Source organism: Rhinolophus sinicus, linkage group LG03, assembly GCF_036562045.2.
Source record: "Rhinolophus sinicus isolate RSC01 linkage group LG03, ASM3656204v1, whole genome shotgun sequence".
Lineage (NCBI taxonomy): Eukaryota > Metazoa > Chordata > Mammalia > Chiroptera > Rhinolophidae > Rhinolophus > Rhinolophus sinicus.
This window is the reverse complement of record NC_133753.1, coordinates 185267300-185290150: the sequence shown is the minus strand read 5'-3', so window position 1 is coordinate 185290150 and position 22851 is coordinate 185267300. Positions and strand designations below refer to the sequence as shown.

The 22851-nt window shown below is 34.2% G+C and overlaps 1 protein-coding gene across 4 annotated transcripts in view; it reads right to left on the bottom strand.

The window, feature by feature from the left end:
* Positions 1–22851, bottom strand: part of CDH12 (cadherin 12) — an 877868-nt gene that overhangs the window by 7047 nt on the left and 847970 nt on the right. For all 4 annotated transcript variants that reach the window (XM_074329051.1, XM_074329054.1, XM_074329053.1 and 1 more), the window contains 3 exons: positions 18734–18870; positions 5308–5429; positions 1300–1417 (listed from right to left, as the gene is read on the bottom strand). In XM_074329051.1, the coding sequence (XP_074185152.1) occupies positions 1300–1417; positions 5308–5429; positions 18734–18870 (377 nt within the window). The remainder of the gene's footprint in view (positions 1–1299; positions 1418–5307; positions 5430–18733; positions 18871–22851) is intronic.

Sequence of the window (22851 nt, the reverse complement as noted above, 5' to 3'; positions counted from 1 at the left end):
TTAGCCCTATTTTTATGTATGTTGTTCCAATTTGAAATCACTAATATTATTCACTTCTACTCTCCAAAATGCTCCAGTTTTCATGAGAAAATGTGTGGTCTCTCTATTTACAAGGCCCTTCATATTTATGACCCTGTTTTATTTGTAGCCATCCCTCACTCACAATGCAGGAAATCATACTAAATTTTCTTCTGTGACAAAATGTGGGGAGTCATTCTTTCCCCTAAGTATTTGCAGAAAACTAAGTTTCCTCAAAACATCCTTTGACTTCTATTAATCACCCTCATCATCACCATTTCATTACAATTGGTTCATTTGTTGTATAAGCATAGAACTGAGTAATACTTCTTCCTCCTCCATATTGTAAACTCAGGTGTTCTTAATCACCATCATTTAGAGTATGGAAATTAAGAAGAGGTAGAATACCCAAAGTCACAGACTAATAAAATCAGAAACAAGGAGCAGTAGTGAGCCTTAATATTTCCAACCCCGTCTCTTACTTTTTTGAAGTGGTTGAAAGAGTAGCAGAAATGACAGTGTGACTAGTAGTAGCAGTGGTCGTAGTGATGGTACTAGTAGTGGTGGTAGAAATATTAAGAGTAGACATGATGGTACAGATTGTAGCAAAATGGTCTTGTACGTATGTTTAGGTGTTGTGTTAAAAAATACACATATTATTTTATTTAATATAAATACCATGAGGTTGACATTATTTAGTATAACTTAATGCATTAAGAGTCTGCCCTTTATGTAGTAATGGAGTGGGAATGGAAACCTGTATCATTCTAATTACAAAGCCTGTATTTTTAATCTGTGCTGCACCATGGGTTACTCCAGTAAAACTTAATTTCCACTATTAAAATGCTTTTCATCAATGTATGGAAAAAGAAAATGTGATATATGTATATCTATATATAGATATATATCTATATATGCATGAGAAGTCATGGATACTAAGAAGTCACCTATTTGTACGTACAAGTAATGTGCATGTAGAAAAAAGGATATATTTTAAACAGGAAAAGCATTTTATATCCCAGACGGCCTTTTATTGAATGCCTCATTCAGATTGTCTGCATTCTAAATGGAAGGCGTTTGCTTCATTAGATACTCTATATGGATTAAAATAATTTATAATAAATATTTATTAACTACTAGCTATCGCATTTTATGTTTCTCAGGTATCGATTTCCATATCGTATGAACTTGGGTGCTTTTAGGATAAGCATCAATTTCTACCTTTGTGTCCTTTTATGGAGTTACATGATAAGAGGTGAATTTTTATGTGGTTAAACTTACTTCTGAAGTCACGGACTGTAAAATTTGGTTTGATGGCAGCTTCAGGTGATAATCTAAAGGAGAATTGCGGCCCAGCGGGTGAAAGATCTCTGTCTGCAGCGCTGACTGTCTGAATGGTCTGCAACAAAGTGGAGATGAAACTTCACGTCAGTCATCGGTTTCAAAAGAAACTTTGCACAGCAGGCTGACGAGTTTATTTAATGAAGCAAGTGAGGTGACAGCAGTGACACTGTGAGGATTCATATCAGTGGACTGATTATTTATACATAATCTTATATCTAAACATTTACAGTTAAAAATGGCAAAACAAATATCTGAACATTTACAGTTAATAATGGCAGGTACAATCATAGGGTATGGGTGCATTCCAAATCAATATGTGCATAACTCAAAAGCTTAACAGCATTGAACATTCTCACTAACAAGCAAAATAAAATTAAAATGCACTTTGTTTGCATTTTAAATTACATGAAATAAGTGCTAAGAAATAAGTGTAACCTAAATATGAAAATGCTTACCGGAGACAAAAAAAAATCTGTGATTATTTAAAAGCCCTGGCGTTAGCAAAATTTTAACATAGTTATTTTTATGAGAATGAGATTTATTTTCATAAATAAATAAAATTATGAGAAAAAGAGATGCAAAGTACCCACGTCTGTTTTAGTTATGTTTGCTTTTCCTCAAGGAATAAAACTACAAATTATGTTTTCATAGAGTTCCTTTAAGAAATAAGAGGTCTTCATCCTGTTTCAAAATTCTTCCTAAATTGCTTCCATACATTGTGTACATTGGAGGTAAAACACTGATACTTCAATAAGATGTCTTTATGAATTTGGATGTATTAGGCTGGTGCAAAAGTAATTGCGGTTTTAAAGGTTAAAGATAAAAGCAAAACCTGCAATTACTTTTGCACCAACTTAATATTATAGAAATGTACACTTGAAATATATACAATTTTACCAACCAATGTCACCCAATACATTTAATTTAAAAATAAAAATAACTTTTGAGAGCACAACTGTGAAATTTATAATTCACTACATAAATAAGCAAATCAGCACAGTTTGAAGCATTTATTTATTAATACACTCAATGGCTTTGCATCAGAATGAATTTCAGGAAGTGTGTGTAGTATGGGGAGAGCACTGTGATGCTCAGGTGATCACACTCTTCAACTATATTTGGGAACACCTCAGGTTTCAAGTACTCTCTTCTGGTTCCAATGGACAAAGTATGTAACATGTGATCTTAGATTGATACCATTAAATATGTGACTTATTTAGTATTTTTTGGTTTGACTTCATGGTTAAAACCCAATATTATGACTATGATCAACCTTCTATATAGCTGTGTGTGCATAAACACATACACATTCGTGCACACACACACAGACACACACACACACACACACACACACACACACACACACAGAGGCATGTATATTGGGACTTTGAGTGTCTAGTGCAGTATTAGTAATTTGTAAGTTGACAACCTGGTCCACTAGTGATAATTTCGGTTCTCTGGTTCAGTGTAAATCAGTCGCACAGGATCTATTTACTGTTTATGACTGTCATATGAGATTTTCACAATTCACCACCAAAGGTCAGATTTCACCACCAAAGGTCAGATCATGGAATGTCAAAGAATACCATATAGACTGTGTAAAACTTTAACTTTCTTTCACATAATCCCATATGCTCACATCACTATATCTTATCTGTAAAATTTCTGTAAATTACTTGGGGATCAGTACCTATTTGTCAAGTTTTGCTTTATTTTGCTTTTAAGTACTGACAAGTAACATAATAATTTACTTAATTAAAGGCATTTAGCCCCAAGAGATATCAAGAACATAACTTTAGAATAAAGGTAAGCCCTTTAAAACAGCAGAGACATGAAAATCTTGGCATAAACTGGTATTTATTTGGAATTGTCACTTGGGACTAATTTCCCTAAGGAAAATAACTCTCATATAAATATGTGGTGATTCACTGTTAAATCTTTACTGGTTTATGTGGTATCACCTTTCTCTGTTTTGATAGATAGGTGATACATCCATATATACATATAAAATTATAGTCCAGAGGAGAAAAATAGTTCCTATGCAGAGTTCCTAGATGAGGAGCAGAATGGCTGGGGTCAAAAGCAAAAAGTGCTTATATATGACACTCCGTGAAAACTCAACAGGTGTTCAGGGCAATGGTTTATACATAAATGTGGTCCAGTAGGACACAAAAAGCCCAAAAGTTATTTATTAGAAAAAGAGCCTCCAAGGACCTATCATGTTCCTCGCCAATTTGTCCAGACATAAGAAAATGAAATAATCTCTAATAATTTCTACTATCCCCAACTTTCTAAACATTCTAATTTACAAGACAAACACAGAAGCATTAAGCGGAGTTCTATTCCCAAAAGACTTTCATTTATTGCATTACAAGATTCTGATTGATATAAAATAATTAATGTCCTGATACTTAAACAAAGAATTGGATTTTGGGGGTGAGTGTGGAGGAATCTGGAAGATTGAAAATGGGTAAGTTGTGGGAAACCTCTTATAACTTCCCAACTAAATCAGGTATTTATTTAGGTACACATTCACACAGCATCCACTACTTTAGACACTAAAGCAGGCACGGGGCTCAGCCGATGTAAATTGTGGGCACGTTTAACATCAAAATGGGGTTAAAACTTGGTTTAAATACATTTCTGTGCCTATTCACAATCAAGGAGGCACATTTATCACTTTGGAAAATATGACTAAGTCATGCTGTAATATAATTAATACTTTCCCCAAATTATCAAAAGAAGGATTAGAGCAGCACAGCACACTAGACGTTTCTGTGCTGGTGGGAAATTCTACATCTGCACTGACCAAAATGGCAGTCACTCATAACACATACAGCTATCAAGTACTTGATTGACATGGGGTGAGTGTAAATCAGAATATTGATATGTAGTTTTATTTCATCTTAATTTAATAATTAAATTTAATGGACACTACAGGATTAGAACTATGAGAGAAATGTCCTACAAAGTGTAGAAGACATTTACATTGAAACAAATACTATAGATTAAAGAATGGTCTTTTTCAAAAATGCTGTTGCAAACATTAAGATTTTTTTTTTTTCAAGTAAGAATCAACACTCTTCAAATTCACTTAGAGGAGCAGTTATGCTACGTAAAGGTGTTTGAAATGTACTTCAAACCAAAGCATACCAACATATTATTTTCCTTTGGAACCCAGGTACACAGTATTGGTTTAACCATATTCTTGTTTCATTTGCTTATGCCTTATTCTCATTATTTACTGTTTTATTTTATTCATTCATTCACTTATAACAGGGTAGAGAAAACCTGGTTACCCACCCCCCCACACACACATACACACACATAAATCCTAGGGCTTTGACAGTAACTTTCATTAACTATGTTCTGCCCTCCTGGCATCTCCTCACTAAAACCTCTCCTCGAGCAATATTGACTTAATAAGGAAAATGTAATTCAGATATTTGAAATAACCCACCAGCTTTGCATTTGTCATGGGCTTAAGGAATTTTCAGTACTCTTTCATAAAAGCACGTGAGTAAAGCAGCAGAAACAATAGAAGGAGGGACCCTAAGCTGGCTGATTACTCAGTTTACAGTCACAAGTTCTTTAAAAATTCTACAGTAAATGAATGGAAAACATGGCAGAATCTGCAATCCTACACCTTAATTATTATACAAAGATTATTCACTAGGCCATCATGACTTTATCTCCTGTGGTATTAACAACACATTCATAAATGTACCATTAATTTATGAGTTTACTATCTCTTATGGTTTCTTTTATCAAGACATGATCCAGAAAAACACAAACAAAAATAACATGCATATATGCATTATAGACATACATAATATACATATATGCACACACATATGTGTATACACATTCATGCACAGTCTTATAACTGAAAAATACATACATGTAGTGGATTTTTATACACTCTGAACAATACTGATAAGATACCTGTCCGGGTTTGGCATTTTCACACACAGCTGTTTCATATGGCACAGCTATTTCTGGTGGAAATTCATTGACATCTAAGACATTAATCAATATGTTGACTTTGCTAGTTAACAATGGATTACCTGTTGAAAACATAAAGAAAAAATGATGATTAGAAAATATGGTCAGTTATTACTTTTATGGGAAGTAGTATTAAAATTAAAAAAAAGAAAAGCTTTGTATAGAACCTGAAGGACTTTTCCTTTATGGGAAACTCTGAGATGTTGTGCTAAATATACATGATAAAAGGATGAATAAATGAGGTAGCAAAGCTTTACTGTCAGAGCAGTGGCAGTGCACTATGCCAGTGTTTTCCCTGAAACTCACCACCAAGGTAAGGTCTGCCTATCACAAGTGTAGCCATCATGCCACGGTTAGTTAGTTAATAGAACTAATCATCGGTAGTGATACTTTTCACTAGATGAAATGTTTTCCGATGTTGTATTTCTATATTAAAACTTTATTAGGTAGAATTATCTATTTAAATAACACTCACAAAATGATTCCTCTTGGAAAGAAGGATGATAAATTACAAGGAGAATGAAAGAGAGAGGGATTTTTAGAAATTAAAATTAAAATAACAGACATACGGAAGTAGAACTAAGAGGATGTGGAAAGCTAGGATGCATCTTACAATTTATTTCCCATGATAAAAAAAAAAAAGAAAAAAGAAAAAAAATGTAAACAAGCTTTTCTTCCTGCCAGTATCAAGATGTTCGTTTGAAAAAGTGTCTTTGCCAAAATTCCATTTCAAGTTTTAGCCCCAGCCTACAATATATTATCTGCATTCCTTTCATTTTTTGAAGAAGACTAGAAATAATTAATCTAACAAAGTATACCAATACCCATGTTTTAACTCATTTATTACAAAATTTTACCTTATGAAGTTTATCAGATGGATAAGCCATCCCAAATTGTTGAAGGACCTTGCCCAGAATCGCGCTTCTAGAGGAATGGGGAATTAAAATTCAAACCCAGGACTCTGGAAATGCCATGTTTATTCCACCGTGTCTTCTCTATTGATTGATTTGTGTTAAATTCTTCATCTGCTGTGCCACTGAAGATTCACAATATCGGTGCCATTTCAGATCTCTACCTGGATTCTTTTAAAGAACGCATACGAACTCTCACCACATGATTGATTGCTACAAGTCTACAATATGCTGATGTGCTAAAATTTATTTTAAAAAAATTAAAAAGCACTATAAGCAGTAACCTAAGAAATGTTTACATATTCACATATGGCACAGCAAAGTCTATCATTATGTACCAGTGAAGATATAGATAACATATACTGAAGATAAATGGTATATTGTGTAATATGGGATGTGTTTATAGAAAGTGTATTGGTAATCTTGGAGTAAGATGCAGAAAATATCTATTATTTAAAAAAAAAATCAGTTACAGGGCATTTCTCTTATTTTTTTTTTTTAAGATTTGGTTAAGATTTCAAACTTGTTTAACTCAGTTTTTTTCCATATAAAACACATGATATTAATAGGCCCTAATTTCTTGAACTCAGTGTTTTTCATATAAAACACTTGATATTAATAGGCCCTAATCCATGAGTTTGTTGTACTAAACAGATGGTATTTTACAAAAGGTTGGACCACTTTTGGTAAATTATTTTTATTCATTTACCAACTGCACTTTGTGGAGATTATCTAGTTCTGTTTCTGATATTCTTATTAACTACTCATACAGCATAAATTGTAGATAAATTTCAATAATTTGGTTAAACCATGTTCACTTTCTTAAACAAACTAAAAAAATATATTTTTAAAAAATCAGTACCTAATATTTTACAATGCTTACAATGTATCTATATCCTAAAACCTATTATGTATATTAATTAATTTTAGGTTCACAACAACTCTGATATGGGCACTACTATTATCCTCATTATTGTATGTGGAACTCTGAGGAATAGAGGGGGATGTAACTTTTCCAAAAATCATAAGTTGTAGGTAGTAAGACGGGTTTTGAATCCAGGTGTTCTGGTTCCAAGTCTATGTCCTAAGCTCTATTACATATTGTGTATCAGAAAAAAAGCATTTGAAAATTATATACCTATTTACAAAATAGACAACTAATTTATAATACAGGATAGAGTTTAATAAGTTCATATGAATAACTTAACCTATTCAACTGCTGTACAATTTAAAAATAAGTCTCTACTTTCTATTTTACTTAGTACATAAGGCACAAGTTCCAAAGCCATATGGAAAGAAAAGTTTTTTTGTTTTTGTTTTTTTTAATTTTATTTTTTAGGGATTACAGTTTTATTAAGTTAGTGTGAGTATGGGATGCACTTTAAAGGGGATGAGACTTCTCTGGCCATTATAGTTATAATAGAGATTAACCGTCATGATGTATAATCATATTACAATTAAATCCAATTTTTACCCATAAGTAATTCCCTTTTGGTAGTTTTAAATTATTTATTTTCCTCCAATACAGATTTTAACATCTGTCCCAATTAGTAATATGTCACAAAAATATAATCACTGTTGTAACATCTTATTAAAAATGTTTTCAAAGGGATGATTATGCTATTTTAGCTAAGACAAATATTTGCTGTGTGATATTTTCCAGTGTACTTTAGGATTTGTAGAATTACCAAAAATTAAATATCACTAATCATCAATATGACTATTATAAAGCAAATACACAAACAAGGATAGAAATAAAATTATAAAAACAATAAAAAGCAACATACTCATAGTGCCAATAATGAGTGATGGGTTTATTGGTTTAATTACATTATTCTCTCTTCTTCTGTATGTTGTACATTGTAAAACTTTTCATAATTACAACTTGAAAAATGTCATCTTATATTTTTAAATTCTGGCAGAGGAAGTAGGGACATCTTTCTTCAAGAACTACTGTACTCAAGGAAGCACTGAACTTTTCACAAGCAGATATAAATCATTAGGATAATACATGATCTGAATTATAGTGCAAACTGAGCAAAATATAGTGTTAAATACCACAGTGCAAAATACAGTGTTAAAAAATATAGGTTTTCTTTATCTTTTCTCTTTAAATCACTTGACTTTAAAATGACAAGTTAAGATAAGCCATATTTAAAGAGTTCTGTTCAGCTATAGTAGTATGATCTCTAGTAGACTGAGCCATCCGTAATAGGAATTAAATTATTCTTACACACCTTTGCTAAAGTAAAATATTATTATCCTCTGTGCTATTGGTGACTAAAATTGATCTCTGAAGAAAAATACATCTTTAAAAATACCACCCATTTATTTTTTCTCCAATAAAAACAGTAGGGGAAACATATTGATTTTAAATGTTTGCAATAACATGAAGACTTTGACATTATGAGCTTTCTGAGAGCAGGAACTGCATCATATTCATATTTAAATTCCAGAGTTTAACACAGTGCCTAGTACATGCTAGCAAATCAAATTGTAAATAAATAAATACACTTTCAGAAACAAACAGAACTTAGAAACAAAGGTGAGTTAGATACAGCTGATACCATGCTTCTCCGAAAATAAGATCTAGCCAGATAATCAGCTCTAATGTGTTTTTTGGAGCAAAAGTTAATATAAGACCCAGTATTATATTATCTTACATTATATTATATTATATTTTATATTATATATGACCTCGTCTTATACTCTAGTAAAATAAGACTGTATCTTTTACTAATTTTTGCTCCAAAAGACGCATTAGAGCTGATTGTCCGACTAGGTCTTATTTTCGGGCAAACATGGTATAACAGGAAAACTGTGAATCATGACCCACTGACACCACGATAGTCAACACATTTTCCCTGAATTCACCTATGGTCAACAGGACTTAAATTTAGATGCCATTTCACTTTACGTTAAACTGTCCATAATTAAAAAAAAAAAAAAAAAAAAAAAAAAGTATATATATATATATCCTCAAGTGACTTCCTTTAATATAAGCACAGCAAAATTAAATTAGTATTTTGAAGGCACGTAAAACCCACTATTGATTTGATATGAGAAGGAGGTGATTTTATACAACTATTTAATAAGTGCTAGTCAGTAAACAAACACATTTCTGAAACACACACTTGCAAAAAATATAATAAACGATTAATAATTTAATATTATATATTATTTTCCATTCCTTATAACCAACTAAGTCACAGACGCAATGAGAATATAATACACAAAACACAAAGCTGTGTTTTATCCTCTACCCTTCCCTTTCTCATATAATCCTCATCAAATTAGTGGACCAAAATGTTGTTTCTACCTTTTAAACATCTCTCTGTTCACTTCTACCCATGAACATCTTGTTTGTTCTCCTGCTTTTCTGCTTGTTTCTCTGCCAATCCTTCAAGTGGCTTAGGTATACAACATTGACCCACTTCTCTTCTTTCATACTCACTTACTCATTACTCTATATGTTTATCAATCTCAAATTTATCAAACCTAGATCTCCAGCCTGATTTCTTGACCAGTGTACACACTGTTTACGTGACTATTTGTATAAGCAGCTAGAATGTCAAATTCCACCTGTTCAAAGCTGAACTCACAATCTTTGCCCAATACCTCTGTTCTGTTTCTTTATTTTCCACTATTCTCCCTGAATGACCCCTGGCCATTCACTAGTAGTGACTCCTCATTCATCTCACGCCCACATCCAGTGATGTCAATTATGTCAATTCCACCTCTTAAATTTCTCTCTAATTTCTCCATGTCTTTTTAACTCCTCTGTCATTACTTTATAAACCATCAAAGTTTCTTTCTCAAATTATTACAGAATCCTCTTACTATTTTTTCTACCACCCTCCAATCCTGCTTTCCTCCAATCCTTTCACCTTTCTGCCACCAACATAAATTTTCAAAAAATATCAGTCAAATCAAATTCTGTCTTTTATTATATCTCTTTAGTGTTTAGTTATTTACTTCAGGATCAGATCAAAACATCAGAACATCCAGGAGTGAAAAAAGAGAAAAAAAACTTCCTATTTCTTATCTGGTTTCTCTTTCTTTGTGGGAGAGGATGACTGGGAAGAGATAAGTATGGAGAGAGCACAGACCCAGTGAGACAGACAGACAGACAGAGGAATTTTACCTCTTACTTATTCTCATTTTTTTTTCTCCTACACTAAATTATTTTATAATTCTTTCAGCATCTTTGAGGCTTTCTCCCACTTCTGGAGCGTGGCATATGTCGTCTTCACCACCTAGAATAGCTTTTTATCCTGCTTTCACTAATTCCATCACAATGGAATTTTCTTTCAGTTTAGATGCTGCGTTCTTTGGAGGACTCCCCTTGTATCTTTCTGTGTGAACCCACAATGCCGTGCTTATTTACTTATTTTCCATGTTAACATTATGTTATTCTTATTTTTTATTTTCCTTCTTTTTGCATGTGATGTTAAAAGGAATTTTCTGTATATATCTATATATAATTTTTTATCCAAATTTCTACCTTTAGGTGAAAAGCTCATCATGTACTTTTAATTTCCTGAGAAAATTGGATATTAATTAAGAAAAAGAAAGATAAGTTTTGCATTATTGTTGTGTATATGGTTTTGATGGAGATATTAAACGCTTAAGCAGTTTGATTATGTTAGTATACTCATAAGTAGTTGAAAGTCTAAAACATAAGCTATTACAACATAAATTTGAATTCATTATATTTACACAGCATACACTAGTGAGAAAAAAAGGTATTTCAAAATTAAATTAATGATTATGGTGGTGTTAATTATTATTATTTCCATGATATATCAAGACTTTATGAAATGGTATGACTATTTAGTATTATAAAAATGATGTGAATTCTTACTTTAAAGTACTATTCTTATAAGCACTACTGAAATGTTGTCAATACTAGTATAAATCTAACTTACCTTTCTTTGAAAACACAAAATAGTTTCACATCGTTGCTTGGGAAAAAAAGAAGGGAAATTACAGAACAGTGGATAAACTACCTAGATTCATTCATGTGAAGTAAGGTGTCCATGAAAAGTAAAAGAAGGACAATTATTTGATCAACTGAAGGAAGAAAACAACAACTTCCATCTAGACTTGAATCCAGTGGTTATAATTAGTCCCCAAAAGTCAACTACATTCTCTAAGTAAGTATGTCTACTCATGATAAGTGATTCCACTGTTTCACTCCCCCAAATTCATGCTCATCTTTAGGACACTAGAGAATTTGGCATGCTGGTTCCAAAATTAGTGTCCACTAGAATGACATATGGAGCTTGTTTAAAATGAAGATTTCTAACAGTGCTCTCTGAAATTCTGATTCAATAGATCTTGACTGGGGTTCAGAGATATGTCCTTTAAAACTGTCCCAGATTACTCTGATGCAGGTGACCAGGGCTGAAAAGTTAAAGAACAGTTGTAGAGAAGAAAAGGCCAACCCAAGCATGCTTGTTATCAGTTAAAGTGCATAGGATTTATAACTATTACTTTTTTGAAAAAAGACTGGCCAAATTAGGGAGAAATGTCTGCTGCCCAAACACCACAGAGAATCCAGACTCACCCTTGTTGTTTGATCCTGGTGAGGTTAACCACAGTCACCCAGGCGGGTACAATGTGTATCACCCAGTGCTGGCTTATAGGAATGCAGGTCCAAGAGCATGAGAGGTGTCATCAAAATACATGGTGAATGTTTATATTATATATATATATATATATATATATATATATATATATATATATATAATACTATATATCTTATATAATATTATAAATATATATATCTTATTATATATACTTATTATATACATATTTACTATATATATATATATATATATATATATATATATATATATAGTAGTAAAAGACACATTGCCATTAACCCCCCTCAAAACACTCTCCCTCACTTCGAACACACTTATCCCATGGTTCTTGCCACTTTCTGAAGCAGTTCTGAAAGTCTTTTTCATGAGTGTCTTTAGTTGTGCTTTTGTGGCTGCCTTGATTCTGCCTCGATGTCCTGAATCAATTCATAATGTTTACTTTTCATGGCCATTTTGACTTTGGGGAAGCGCCAGAAGTCACCTGGTGCCAGACCCATGAATAAGGTGGATGAGGACACACCGTATTGTTTTTATTTGACAGGCGTTGCCATACCAGCGGCAATGTGTGACATGGAGACTTTCCTCGTACTGCGTTGCATATTTGAAAGTTGCTAAGAACGTAGATCTCAGGCTTCCTTTCTGAAGGCGTTTTCCGTACTTCCTCTGTGAATTCTAGACACCAACTACACCACCGTACTTGTAATATCTGAGCTCAGCATGAACTTTGATACCTCTATGCCTTTACTGAAGATGTTTCTTCAACCTAGAATATCTTCCTTTCCTAAATTACAATATATTTCTCATCTTTTAAAGATGATGCTCAATGACAATCCTTATTGACATACTATTTATTGTCCAAAAATAATTATTTAATTATTTTTCTCTCAAATAGAACTTTATATTTTTATTGTGTACTTAATGAATTCAGCCAGATTGTTGTTTTTTTCACAGAGTTTTCAGTGCCTAGTGGCCAGGTAATATGCTTTCTAAATGTTCTTCACTTTTAGAATGACTTCTCTGGCTGCCAAGAAACAGTATGGTAGGCAACCTTCTAAAATGGCTCCCAATAATCCCCACTTCCTGATATCCACATGAGCTACCTTCATGTAACTCTCTGACTTTCTGTGTAGTCTGGATCTAGTGACCTGCTTCTACTGAATAAAATGTGGCAAAAGTGATACCAAAGACATCAGAAAAAATATCTTATCACTTTTTGTAGGGAGCAGGACTCGAAGTAGCCAAATCCCATGTCATCATGGACTCATCCATGGACTCCTTCTTCCAGTTTTTCTCCTTTGCTGCATCTGGGATGAAACCAGCGGCAGGCGCTGAAGATCTCAGGGCAGCAGATCTCAGGGCAGCAGAGAAGGCCATATGCTGCCAGTGGGCATGGTGGCCAGATTGCTGATACCCTAGATAATGAAGTCTTCAGTGTTTTTTTTTTTGTTGTTGTTGTTTTTCCATTTAGCTCACTGATGACCTGCTTGAGCCACTAGACATTCACTTCCCATCCCAGGCTGTCCAGGGTCTTTCTTGACATCTTTGGCACTGGGAAGGCATTGCCTCTGAGAGCAGCCAGCAGTAGGAAGTGGCATAGTGAAGACATACAAAAATCTTTCAATATACAGAGAAATTATCAAAAAGGATCACTTTGAAGGGTCCCTCACAATGAAGTTGTTAGAGAATCTTGTAGCTTGTCACTAATCTGATAATACATACTTATATGGCATAGATAGAAATCTACCAAACGACACCACTGTCATACACATAACATTGCACACATATTTCATTATTCTACTATTTTGTCTTTTTATTTTATCTCTAAAATGCAAAAATACCTAAATAATTCTAATAGGTAAAAAGTCTAACAAGCCTAAATATAGCTTGCTAGATATATAGCTAGAGAGATAGACATCAAAAGTAACAATAATTTCAGTTCAATTATATGTACATTACATATATATATATATATATATATACACATACATGCATATATATGTATATATGTGTGTGTGTGTGTATATATACACACACATATATGGATATATATATACATACATGAAATTATTACACTTTAATTATCTATACTTATGAAAAAAAAAAACGACTAGTTTTACTAGTAGCCTATTTAAAGTAAGTGGAATGAAGGATAGCAAGTGACTAGTTGTCCCTGTGGAATTGTGTTTTGGAGTGAGAATTCCAAATCTTAGCTTGGTCATCAATCACTGTGTGACCCTGGGCTACAAATGAAATATCTCTGAGTCTCCATTCCCTATAATGAGTCTCCTACTCTGAGCCTCACTCATACAGTGTGGGCAATAATACCTTGAGTTCATACATATAAAACTATCAGAATAGTTTAGTTTATTAGTTTAAGTTATCATTACTTACTATAATTCTACAAAAAATAGGTACTTACTTCTCATTTGGCCTAGAACACATTTCGTGGCTAACTAATTGGCATGAAGGCAGACAAAATATTTCAGAAAATTCTACTGCAAAGTCTATTTCTTTCTATTTAAATCCTTCATTACTTAATGACCACATTCTGATCAGTCGTAAACTTTTGCAACCTTGCTCTGGAGGTTATATGATAGTACTCTTAAATCTGAAGACCCTGGAATTCAGCATAATTTGCACAGTTATAACGTACTAAAATTCTCTATTTTGGTCAATTTCTAATTACTCCTAAACTATATATATCTTTAAGGATAAACTTCAGTCTTAGTTTTCTCTTAACCCAAAACAAATAGTGCTTTGCACATAAATAGTATTCTACACAAGTTTATAAAAACAAATATATGCATTTATGTTGAATCTGAATTATGGATAGTAATCCCAGAGGTTATTTTTCTGTACATATGAAGATGATATAACTTATATTGTGTTGAAGTGAAAATAACTTTTAAAAAACAGTTCTATATACTGAGTAAACTTATAATTAAACACCCAATAATTTAATTTCAATTCATAATTATATATATATATATATATATATATATAATTTTATTCAAAAACAGCATTTAGTAAGTCAATTCACTGATTTTTGACCTATTCCACTAGAATGGAAACAATCCATGGTCATCCAGATAACTATATGATCAAGAAAATATTTGTCTCTGGCATCATCAGTTTATTTTATAATTATAGAAAATATGCTCTAGGGTTTAAATATAATTAGTTTTCATTATTTTTGCCTAATAATGTTTGTTATAGTAACACTGAAAAAACAACAACAAAAAAATTAGAAATATTTGCATGTTGAAAATTTCTGATAATTGGAATTAAGTGAATTTTTGGAGCTTCCATGTCTTTAAAAAGTCTCAAGATTAGTATCATAAAAACAGCAAAGCAGCAATGCATAAAAGAATTATTAGAAGTCTAATAAAATTATTTGGATCTCCAACTATAGCAACACTGATTAATGACTTATTTTTAATTAATTGAAATTTGTTCCATCATTGTACCGTTTCATTTTGCCTGAGAGGTTTTATAGAAGACTCAGAGCCAAACATATGCTAGTTCAATCGGCAGTAAGGTATACTTACACAATTTTGTTCTTCTTGGCAGGGCAAGTGGGGGCTATTTATTTCTCATTCATTCACTATGATGATAGTTTTCTGCTCAGCTGACTAGTTCAATCGATGAAAACAGTCTTATGCATTAGAATATAAATAAAGTTTACTTTTAAATTCTGAATTCAAGCAAAAAAAGAGCCCACAATAAGCTAGTCTTATTGCAGAATCTTTAATTACCACATGGTATGTGTTTAGTCTCTTTATTTTTCACTCAGATGTATAGTATTTACTCCAGCAGACTTCCCAAGGGCTCTAAAATCCACACAATTGTCTTTAGATAGATACTGGAAAAGACCAGGGGGAGATATTTTAGAAATATTAGTTTGGCATCACTCTTATATTGTGCACATTTATGGATTATGTGTCTAAGTCACAGGTCTGCATATGTCCCAATAAGGGCCAACATAACCTATAAGACTCCACACCCTAGGGTTTTTAAATTTTAACTTAGGTAAATAGTACAGCCAGTGGATTGGAGTGGCAGAGACAGCATGTACCCTAATGATATTTATAATTTTAAAAACAGGATTCCCTAAGATTTAAACAAATAAACAAATAAAATCTAAGCTTTTGAGGATTGATGACACTTGCTTCCACCGTGAGGGTACATAGTATCTTTCCATTTTCCAAATAGTTGAAGCTCAGTGCTCTGACTGCAGGTGCTATACATGCTACTATGAGGGCCTCCATCCCATGAAGATGGTTTGAGTGACCTAGGTAGCCACTGGAGAGAAAAGACCTTTCAGAGCCACAGTACAGGGGATCGATGAACTATCCTGAGACTCTCACCTTGACTAAAGGTATGGGACATACTACTCCTGCTTCAAAATCATGCACGTGTTTCGTGTGTGCATTCATAAGGCAGCTCAGGTTAGATTGGGTAGTTTCCTAATTAAAAAATCTTCTATTGTGGACAATAAGTCTTTGATAAATAGAAGTTATTTGAAAAGACTGCCTCTAGTCACTTGTCACTTACTCACTTACTACGCCCAAGACCTTAGAGTGAACATAGCATTGTTCACAGAGATCTTATATTCAATAAAGATAAGTCAATTTCAACATACTTGCCAAAGATCTTAGAAAACTAAAATTTATTTTCTCAATGGAATATGGTTACGCTGTCCCCAAAATTCTAGATAAATGGAATAACTGAGGGAATGAAAGGAACAATAAGCATGAATAATGAATGTAACTGTAACAAGATGTGGTAAGGGAGGAAAGAACGATGCCAAGTGTGAAAGGAGACTGTAGGAAAACAAAGAGAATGGGAGTGGGGATCAAAAAAGGGGAGACTGACATTCTGTTCTCTGGATAACATGTCTGACTAGGTGGACTGCTGACTAGATGGATTGCTTTCAGAGCCTAACTGAGCAAGGAGGGCAGATTTGAAAGGAGATGGCAGGACAGAGAAAGGATGCAGCAGAAGAGCAGCCTGTAATTTGCCTGATTAGAAAGACAAGATTGTGTGAATTTTCTCAGAGTTAAGTGGGCACAGCAGAAAGGAGCTGAAATTGAGAAATCATGTTATTAAGCCACCCAAGGTTGCCTGCTGTTCAAGACCAGCCTGGAGTTAGGAAGCTGCAAGGTCTCCCACTGGGTGTCCATTTCAAGTTCCCATGCAGATGGGATGCCAGAGCCTCCCAACATCAAATAACTCCAAAATCACCTTGTTTGGACAGCTGCCTTTACTGCCAGTCCATTTTAGCCCTTGAAGCAGTGGCAACGGATGGAGCACTATATGGAAGTAGATAACAGAGATTTGTGCTTTTTTATTTCCCACTCTCTTTTCCACTCCAACAAACCAGAAAACCATACTCCCATAAGCAAGAAATCACAGTTCCAGCATATGGTGTCACTGAATTCTGCAGTCAACTATTGCAGTGTAACAGTAAATGACCAAAAATGTCATTGCTTTAAATAATTATATTTTTTGCATTTCTCACAAGGTTGTGGATACTAACCTGGGAAGAATTTGACTGGGTATATATTCCATTTCAATGGTATTGACAGAGGTTATTTTGTGGTATTCAGCTAGCAAGTGGCTTAGACTAAAGGTGCCATGTTTCACTCATACATCCAGCACACTGGCAGGTATGGATGGGGTGAGGCTGAGCTGCGTGGAGGTGGTCAACCTGACCACCAACATGTGAAGTCTCTAGTATGGTAGCCTTAGTGTAGTCAGTCTCCTTACATGACAGGTCACTGTTCATACAAGGTGGAAGCTTATGCTAGGCTTACCGTTTAGGTCAGAATAAAAAGTAATGAAATCAGCTAAGATGTCGCTAAGGACGAGGAATAGGTGTCTAACTACTCATGTTTGGAAGCAGTTGTTGAAGATAAACAAGACTGTTTGTTATTTGCAACCTACTGAATTGAGATTGAACAGAAAACCTCTCAACAGAAACATGCATAGTTAGCTCTTCCCAGCATTGAGAGGTGAAGCTAGCAAACCAAGTGTTTGTACCAGACGCACAAAGTGAAATAAGAAGGACACAAAATGGAAGATATTCAGAAGGGATTTCCCCAAATCTTTCGAGCCTATGAGTAGACGGACTGGTAAGCAGATGCAGTTCTGTTACAAACAACTATGGTGATAGCCACATGTCACCACTCCCACCTTAATCTGTCACCTTAGGAAGTTGTGATAATAACCTCCATTGCCCAGCCACACAAATAACACCAATAATCACTTTCAGTCTAGAGGATTCTCTCTTGGACCAAACAGAAACCAACGCAAGAAATCATTTCTAACAATTCTAGACTCTGAGTGACTCCTTGAAAAACTCTTGTACATTCCACAGTGATAGTCATTGAAAAATGACATTCTCGTGAAAGAAGAAAGAAGGAAGAGGTGTACTTTCAAAAATGCTCTCTTTCATTTCAGAAAATATTTCAGAATGGATGATTTTATGGTATAATTATTTCCTTGGCCTGGCCTCTGAAACTCCCAATAACATACGAAGGTTTGTGGTGAGGAAGAGAGGCTGGGGCTTTGGTGGATTTTTGAGGTTACCGCATGGAAAGCGTTGAGGTCACACAATAAAGTGCACTACTAGATATTCATGCAATCCTGCAAACAGTGCTCCCTGGCAGCTGTCACAATTTCCCTGGACTTATGCTATGAGGTAAAGGAACAGGTTTCTGAGTTTCCCCAGGAGACCACTCCGCTGTCAGTCCAAAAATGAAAAACACCTCAGCAGGGACTCGTTTAAGAGTGTTAAATCCAAAAGCAGCAGTATAGCATTGATTTCGTCCATGACATACTTACTAACTTTACTCGCAATTATGGAGAAATTATACTGCGCAGTGCTTTCTCTGTCTAGCAATTCATTAGTGGCGATGGTTCCTTCAGTTCCATCTATTGTAAAGTAGCTGTCCCCATCACTCTTCCAATCTATGAAGTACCTGTATATAAAAAGAGTAGATGCAAATGTGTGATGATTACACATTAATCATAATGGCAGTCAGGCTAACTTGACACAGTTCCTTATTTTTTCTCCCTGTAGCTATTACCTACCTTGCAATAAAGAAGAGTGTAAATGACAGCTTCTTTATTGCAAAGTCAGTATGCTCAAGGGGAAACTGGAAATAATGAAAGATTTAGTACTCCTGCTGTTCATATTATTTTAAGGTCTTGACATCTTGAAAGCTCAGCAGAGACTAAATTTCTAAAGCTGACCATGGCTTTCCCTAACCTGCTGAATATTAAAACTTTTCAAGCAGTAAAAGATTCCTTAATGGTGGCTTTGGGAAGCTGGGGGTAGGGGAAGCATCTGAAAACAGCTACAAATAACTTAGGCTAGAAGAGGGGTAGAATCTTTGTTTTCATGGTTAGGAAAAAAAAAATCATATTACGGAAACTGAGGGGACATTTTTTAACTGACGATGTGGTAATTGTACAGAAATATTTCCCTCAAACACATATAAAAAGGCCATTGTTGTTTTATTGCTCTATATATCCAGACACCTTTCAAAAAAATCAGTGACCTTGGCTAATAACGTCTCTTTATCTTCTTTATTAGCTAACCTTCTTGGTAATAACAGATATTGCCTTTTCTCTGTGAAACAGCTGGACTTAAAAAAAATAGAAGAAAATGAATAAAAACACAGAAACTGTATTTATTTAAATGTTTAGGTAATGGTAGAAATAGAGTGATTTATGTATAATTATTTTCAAACATATATTTTCAATCATAATAATGGACATTTTGAAATGTTACCAAGTACCAGCCATTGTCCCAAATCCTGACACGTGTTTACTTATTGAATCCTCACAAAAGCCCTAAAAAATGAGTATTATTAATCTTCCTATTCACATATGAGAAAACTGAAGCATAGACACATTAAGAAATTTGCCCAAATTCACTTAGATAGAAAGTTTTAGAACCGATATTTGAAACACACTGTCCATGTTTCCCTTATAATTATCATTATATAATCTTACCAATGTTTTATAAAACATTTTATGTGAAAGGGTTTTATTAATCCAAAGGTATAATGCACCATATATTTGTCACCATTTTTCTGGCCAGGTGAATCAAGGCAAGGCCATTGTAAATAGTGGCTGAAAGCAGATGACGTCATTGTAATCAGCCCATCTAAATCCCCAGGCCCAAGAAAGTGATCTATTTGTGCCTCATAGAAAGTAAGTGGAAACATGTATTTCAAAACACCATGTTATTCTTTTGACAAGCTGGTTATGAAACTGGGACCATTTGCATGTCATTTCAGTGCTAAATCAAAGCTACTCTGCCTTGATGGATGAGATTTATAACTCTTAGCATGACAATATTTGTTAGTAACTGAATCTGAACCAGAAGATACTGAGTATTATAGGATCAGGATATGAGCCAGGCTAGTAGGTAATCTGCCTTTGACAATTTTCTTGTTAATTTGAGGGGTGAGAATGCATCGATCTCTTATGATTTCAGTGTTGTATCCTGTCTCATAGGAATGTTCTCAAAAATTAGAAATGCACAATTATGAGGCACATTTGAAAGTCAGGGAGCACAGGGTATAATGAGCTTAATTCTCCCTATTATATAATCTTCTTTTCTGAACAAGAACGTATTTTCTCACAATACCCCTTCCTAACTCCCTTAACAATTGAGCACAAGCCTGATTTAAGAAGAAATTTGCTACAGAATATCCTTAGTTACTATAGCATTTCTGGAAAAATTGTTGGCATAGACTGTTCAATTATACAATTCACCATTTCCTCAGTGCCCACTATGCTCTAGACATGGTGCTAGGTTTGAGGCATACAAAAATAAAACACAACGCTCAATAATAAAGACACTTATATACAGTTGGTAGGCACATATAAACGGATTTCAAAACCTGCTAGAGGAACAAAGAAGATACTATGGGACTGAAAAGAAAGACACCTAATTCAAAACCTATTGGTTCAGGAAGATTCAGGTAAACCTTTCTGCACATAATGTTGGGCTGGTATTTGAGGTTATATAGGAATTATTCAGGAAAAGAGTGAGGCAGACAAAGCAAGGAGAGGAAGAAATGTATTTCAGGAAGGGGTATGAACAGTAGCCAAGTCATGGAGTTTATGTGGGGGACTGACTATAAGTCACTGGAAACTATGGAAACATATCTGAGAGGCATGGTAACATGATAAAAGATAAGTGATTTGTGTCTAGGAGGACCTCATGAGTTACACTAAGGAGATGGGATATAATCCTTTGAGTAACGAAGGGGTATAACTCGGGTATGAACTAGAGGTTAATCATTTTTAAAGCAAATGGTGGATATATCTGAAGAGGACCTGACTGTAAGCATTTCCTGTGCGCCAGAATCTATCCAAGTGACAGAGAGAGCAACCAGAGCTGTAGAAAAGATTTGATTCCATGGGCTATGAGGAGTACTTGAAAGAACTTGGGATATGCAGGCGGAGAAAGGAAAGGAGAAAGAAGAACATGCTAGCTGTCTTTGATTTGATAAGGATGCTCATGGTACGCAAGTGTCAGATTCACTTGTTATATTTCAGTGGACTGGAGATAGCGACAGGAGAATGGCATCTATGGAACTCATGAAATCAGATAAATATAACAAAGACTTTGGTATCAGAGCTGTACAAGTTCACCGTTTCCTAAAGAAACAGTGAGCACCAGGAGTAATTAAATATTGACCATCCAAATACTTGGTGCAGATGTATTTGAATGAATGTAAGCATGGTTGGAGATTCTGAAGTTATCTACAATGCTGAGTTTGTATTACTGTTTCGTATATAAAACAAAATCCATTTCTCTTAGCATGGGACGTAATGGTTTCCAATCACTGTTTCCTACTAGCACTCTTTTTTTGACTACTACAGACATATTCTACTCCAAGCACTCCAATAAATTGTCACGTTTTAAACATATACTTAATTGGTTTCTAATCTATTTCTAATACTAGATTTATTTATACCATACCATAGCATACCATACCTTACTATTACCATTCCCCCATTTAAACTGGATAATTCTATAACTTTAGAATATTCACAGAGTTATGTAACAATGTGGTAGTTTTTAAGAAATGTTTTAAACTTATTAGTTCAGATTTTTTCATTTAGGAGGTAAATTTCCAATTATTTGGAAATTACTCTTGTGTAAGATACACATTATGATGGTGTGGTGCCCGGTTCATATATTTATCCTCTGCTTACATTCTTCTGCGTTAAATGAATATTTCTAGTGTGATATCCTTTTAATTATTGTTTTAGTACATATTTTCAGTTATTTTTTTGTGTCTGACCTAGGTTTTGCCATATAAATCTTAACTTATGAGATTCTAATTCATATTAATTTAATTCCAATAAAATATAGAAATGTTATCCCTATATAGCTATATTCTATTAAATATATATGTATACATATATTTACATATATAGTTACCCATATTACATCTATATAGCTAAAAGCCATATAAGCATTGTTTTACTTATTATCTTTTATAACTTCCAGTCTATTAAAGCTGAAAAAATAGAGGAAAGCAAATATTTTCAGAAGAGCTTCAGAATTCTCAATTCTTATGTACGAGTATTATCTATAACCCTGGGAAATTCTCAGAGACACTGCTCCAGACACTGGATGAAGGCAGAAGGGTGGTCGTCTTATTTGGGCTCTCCAGGAACTAGCAAACTGGAGCGAGAGTGACTGGGTCCCATATTATCGACCTGTTTTGGGCGGAGCCTAGGCCCTATTATTGGGGTTGGATGGAGGAAGTAAGCTGCCAATCTCCCAACCACACTCACCAGGAATTTATTCTCTGTAACTCTAGAGGTGGAGGGGATGTGAAATGCTAGCATCCTGCCCCTCCTGGTAAGATGTTATAACTGTTGTTGGGAGGTGAGAGGTCAAGAGCCATATTTTCTCAAGCACACCTGCG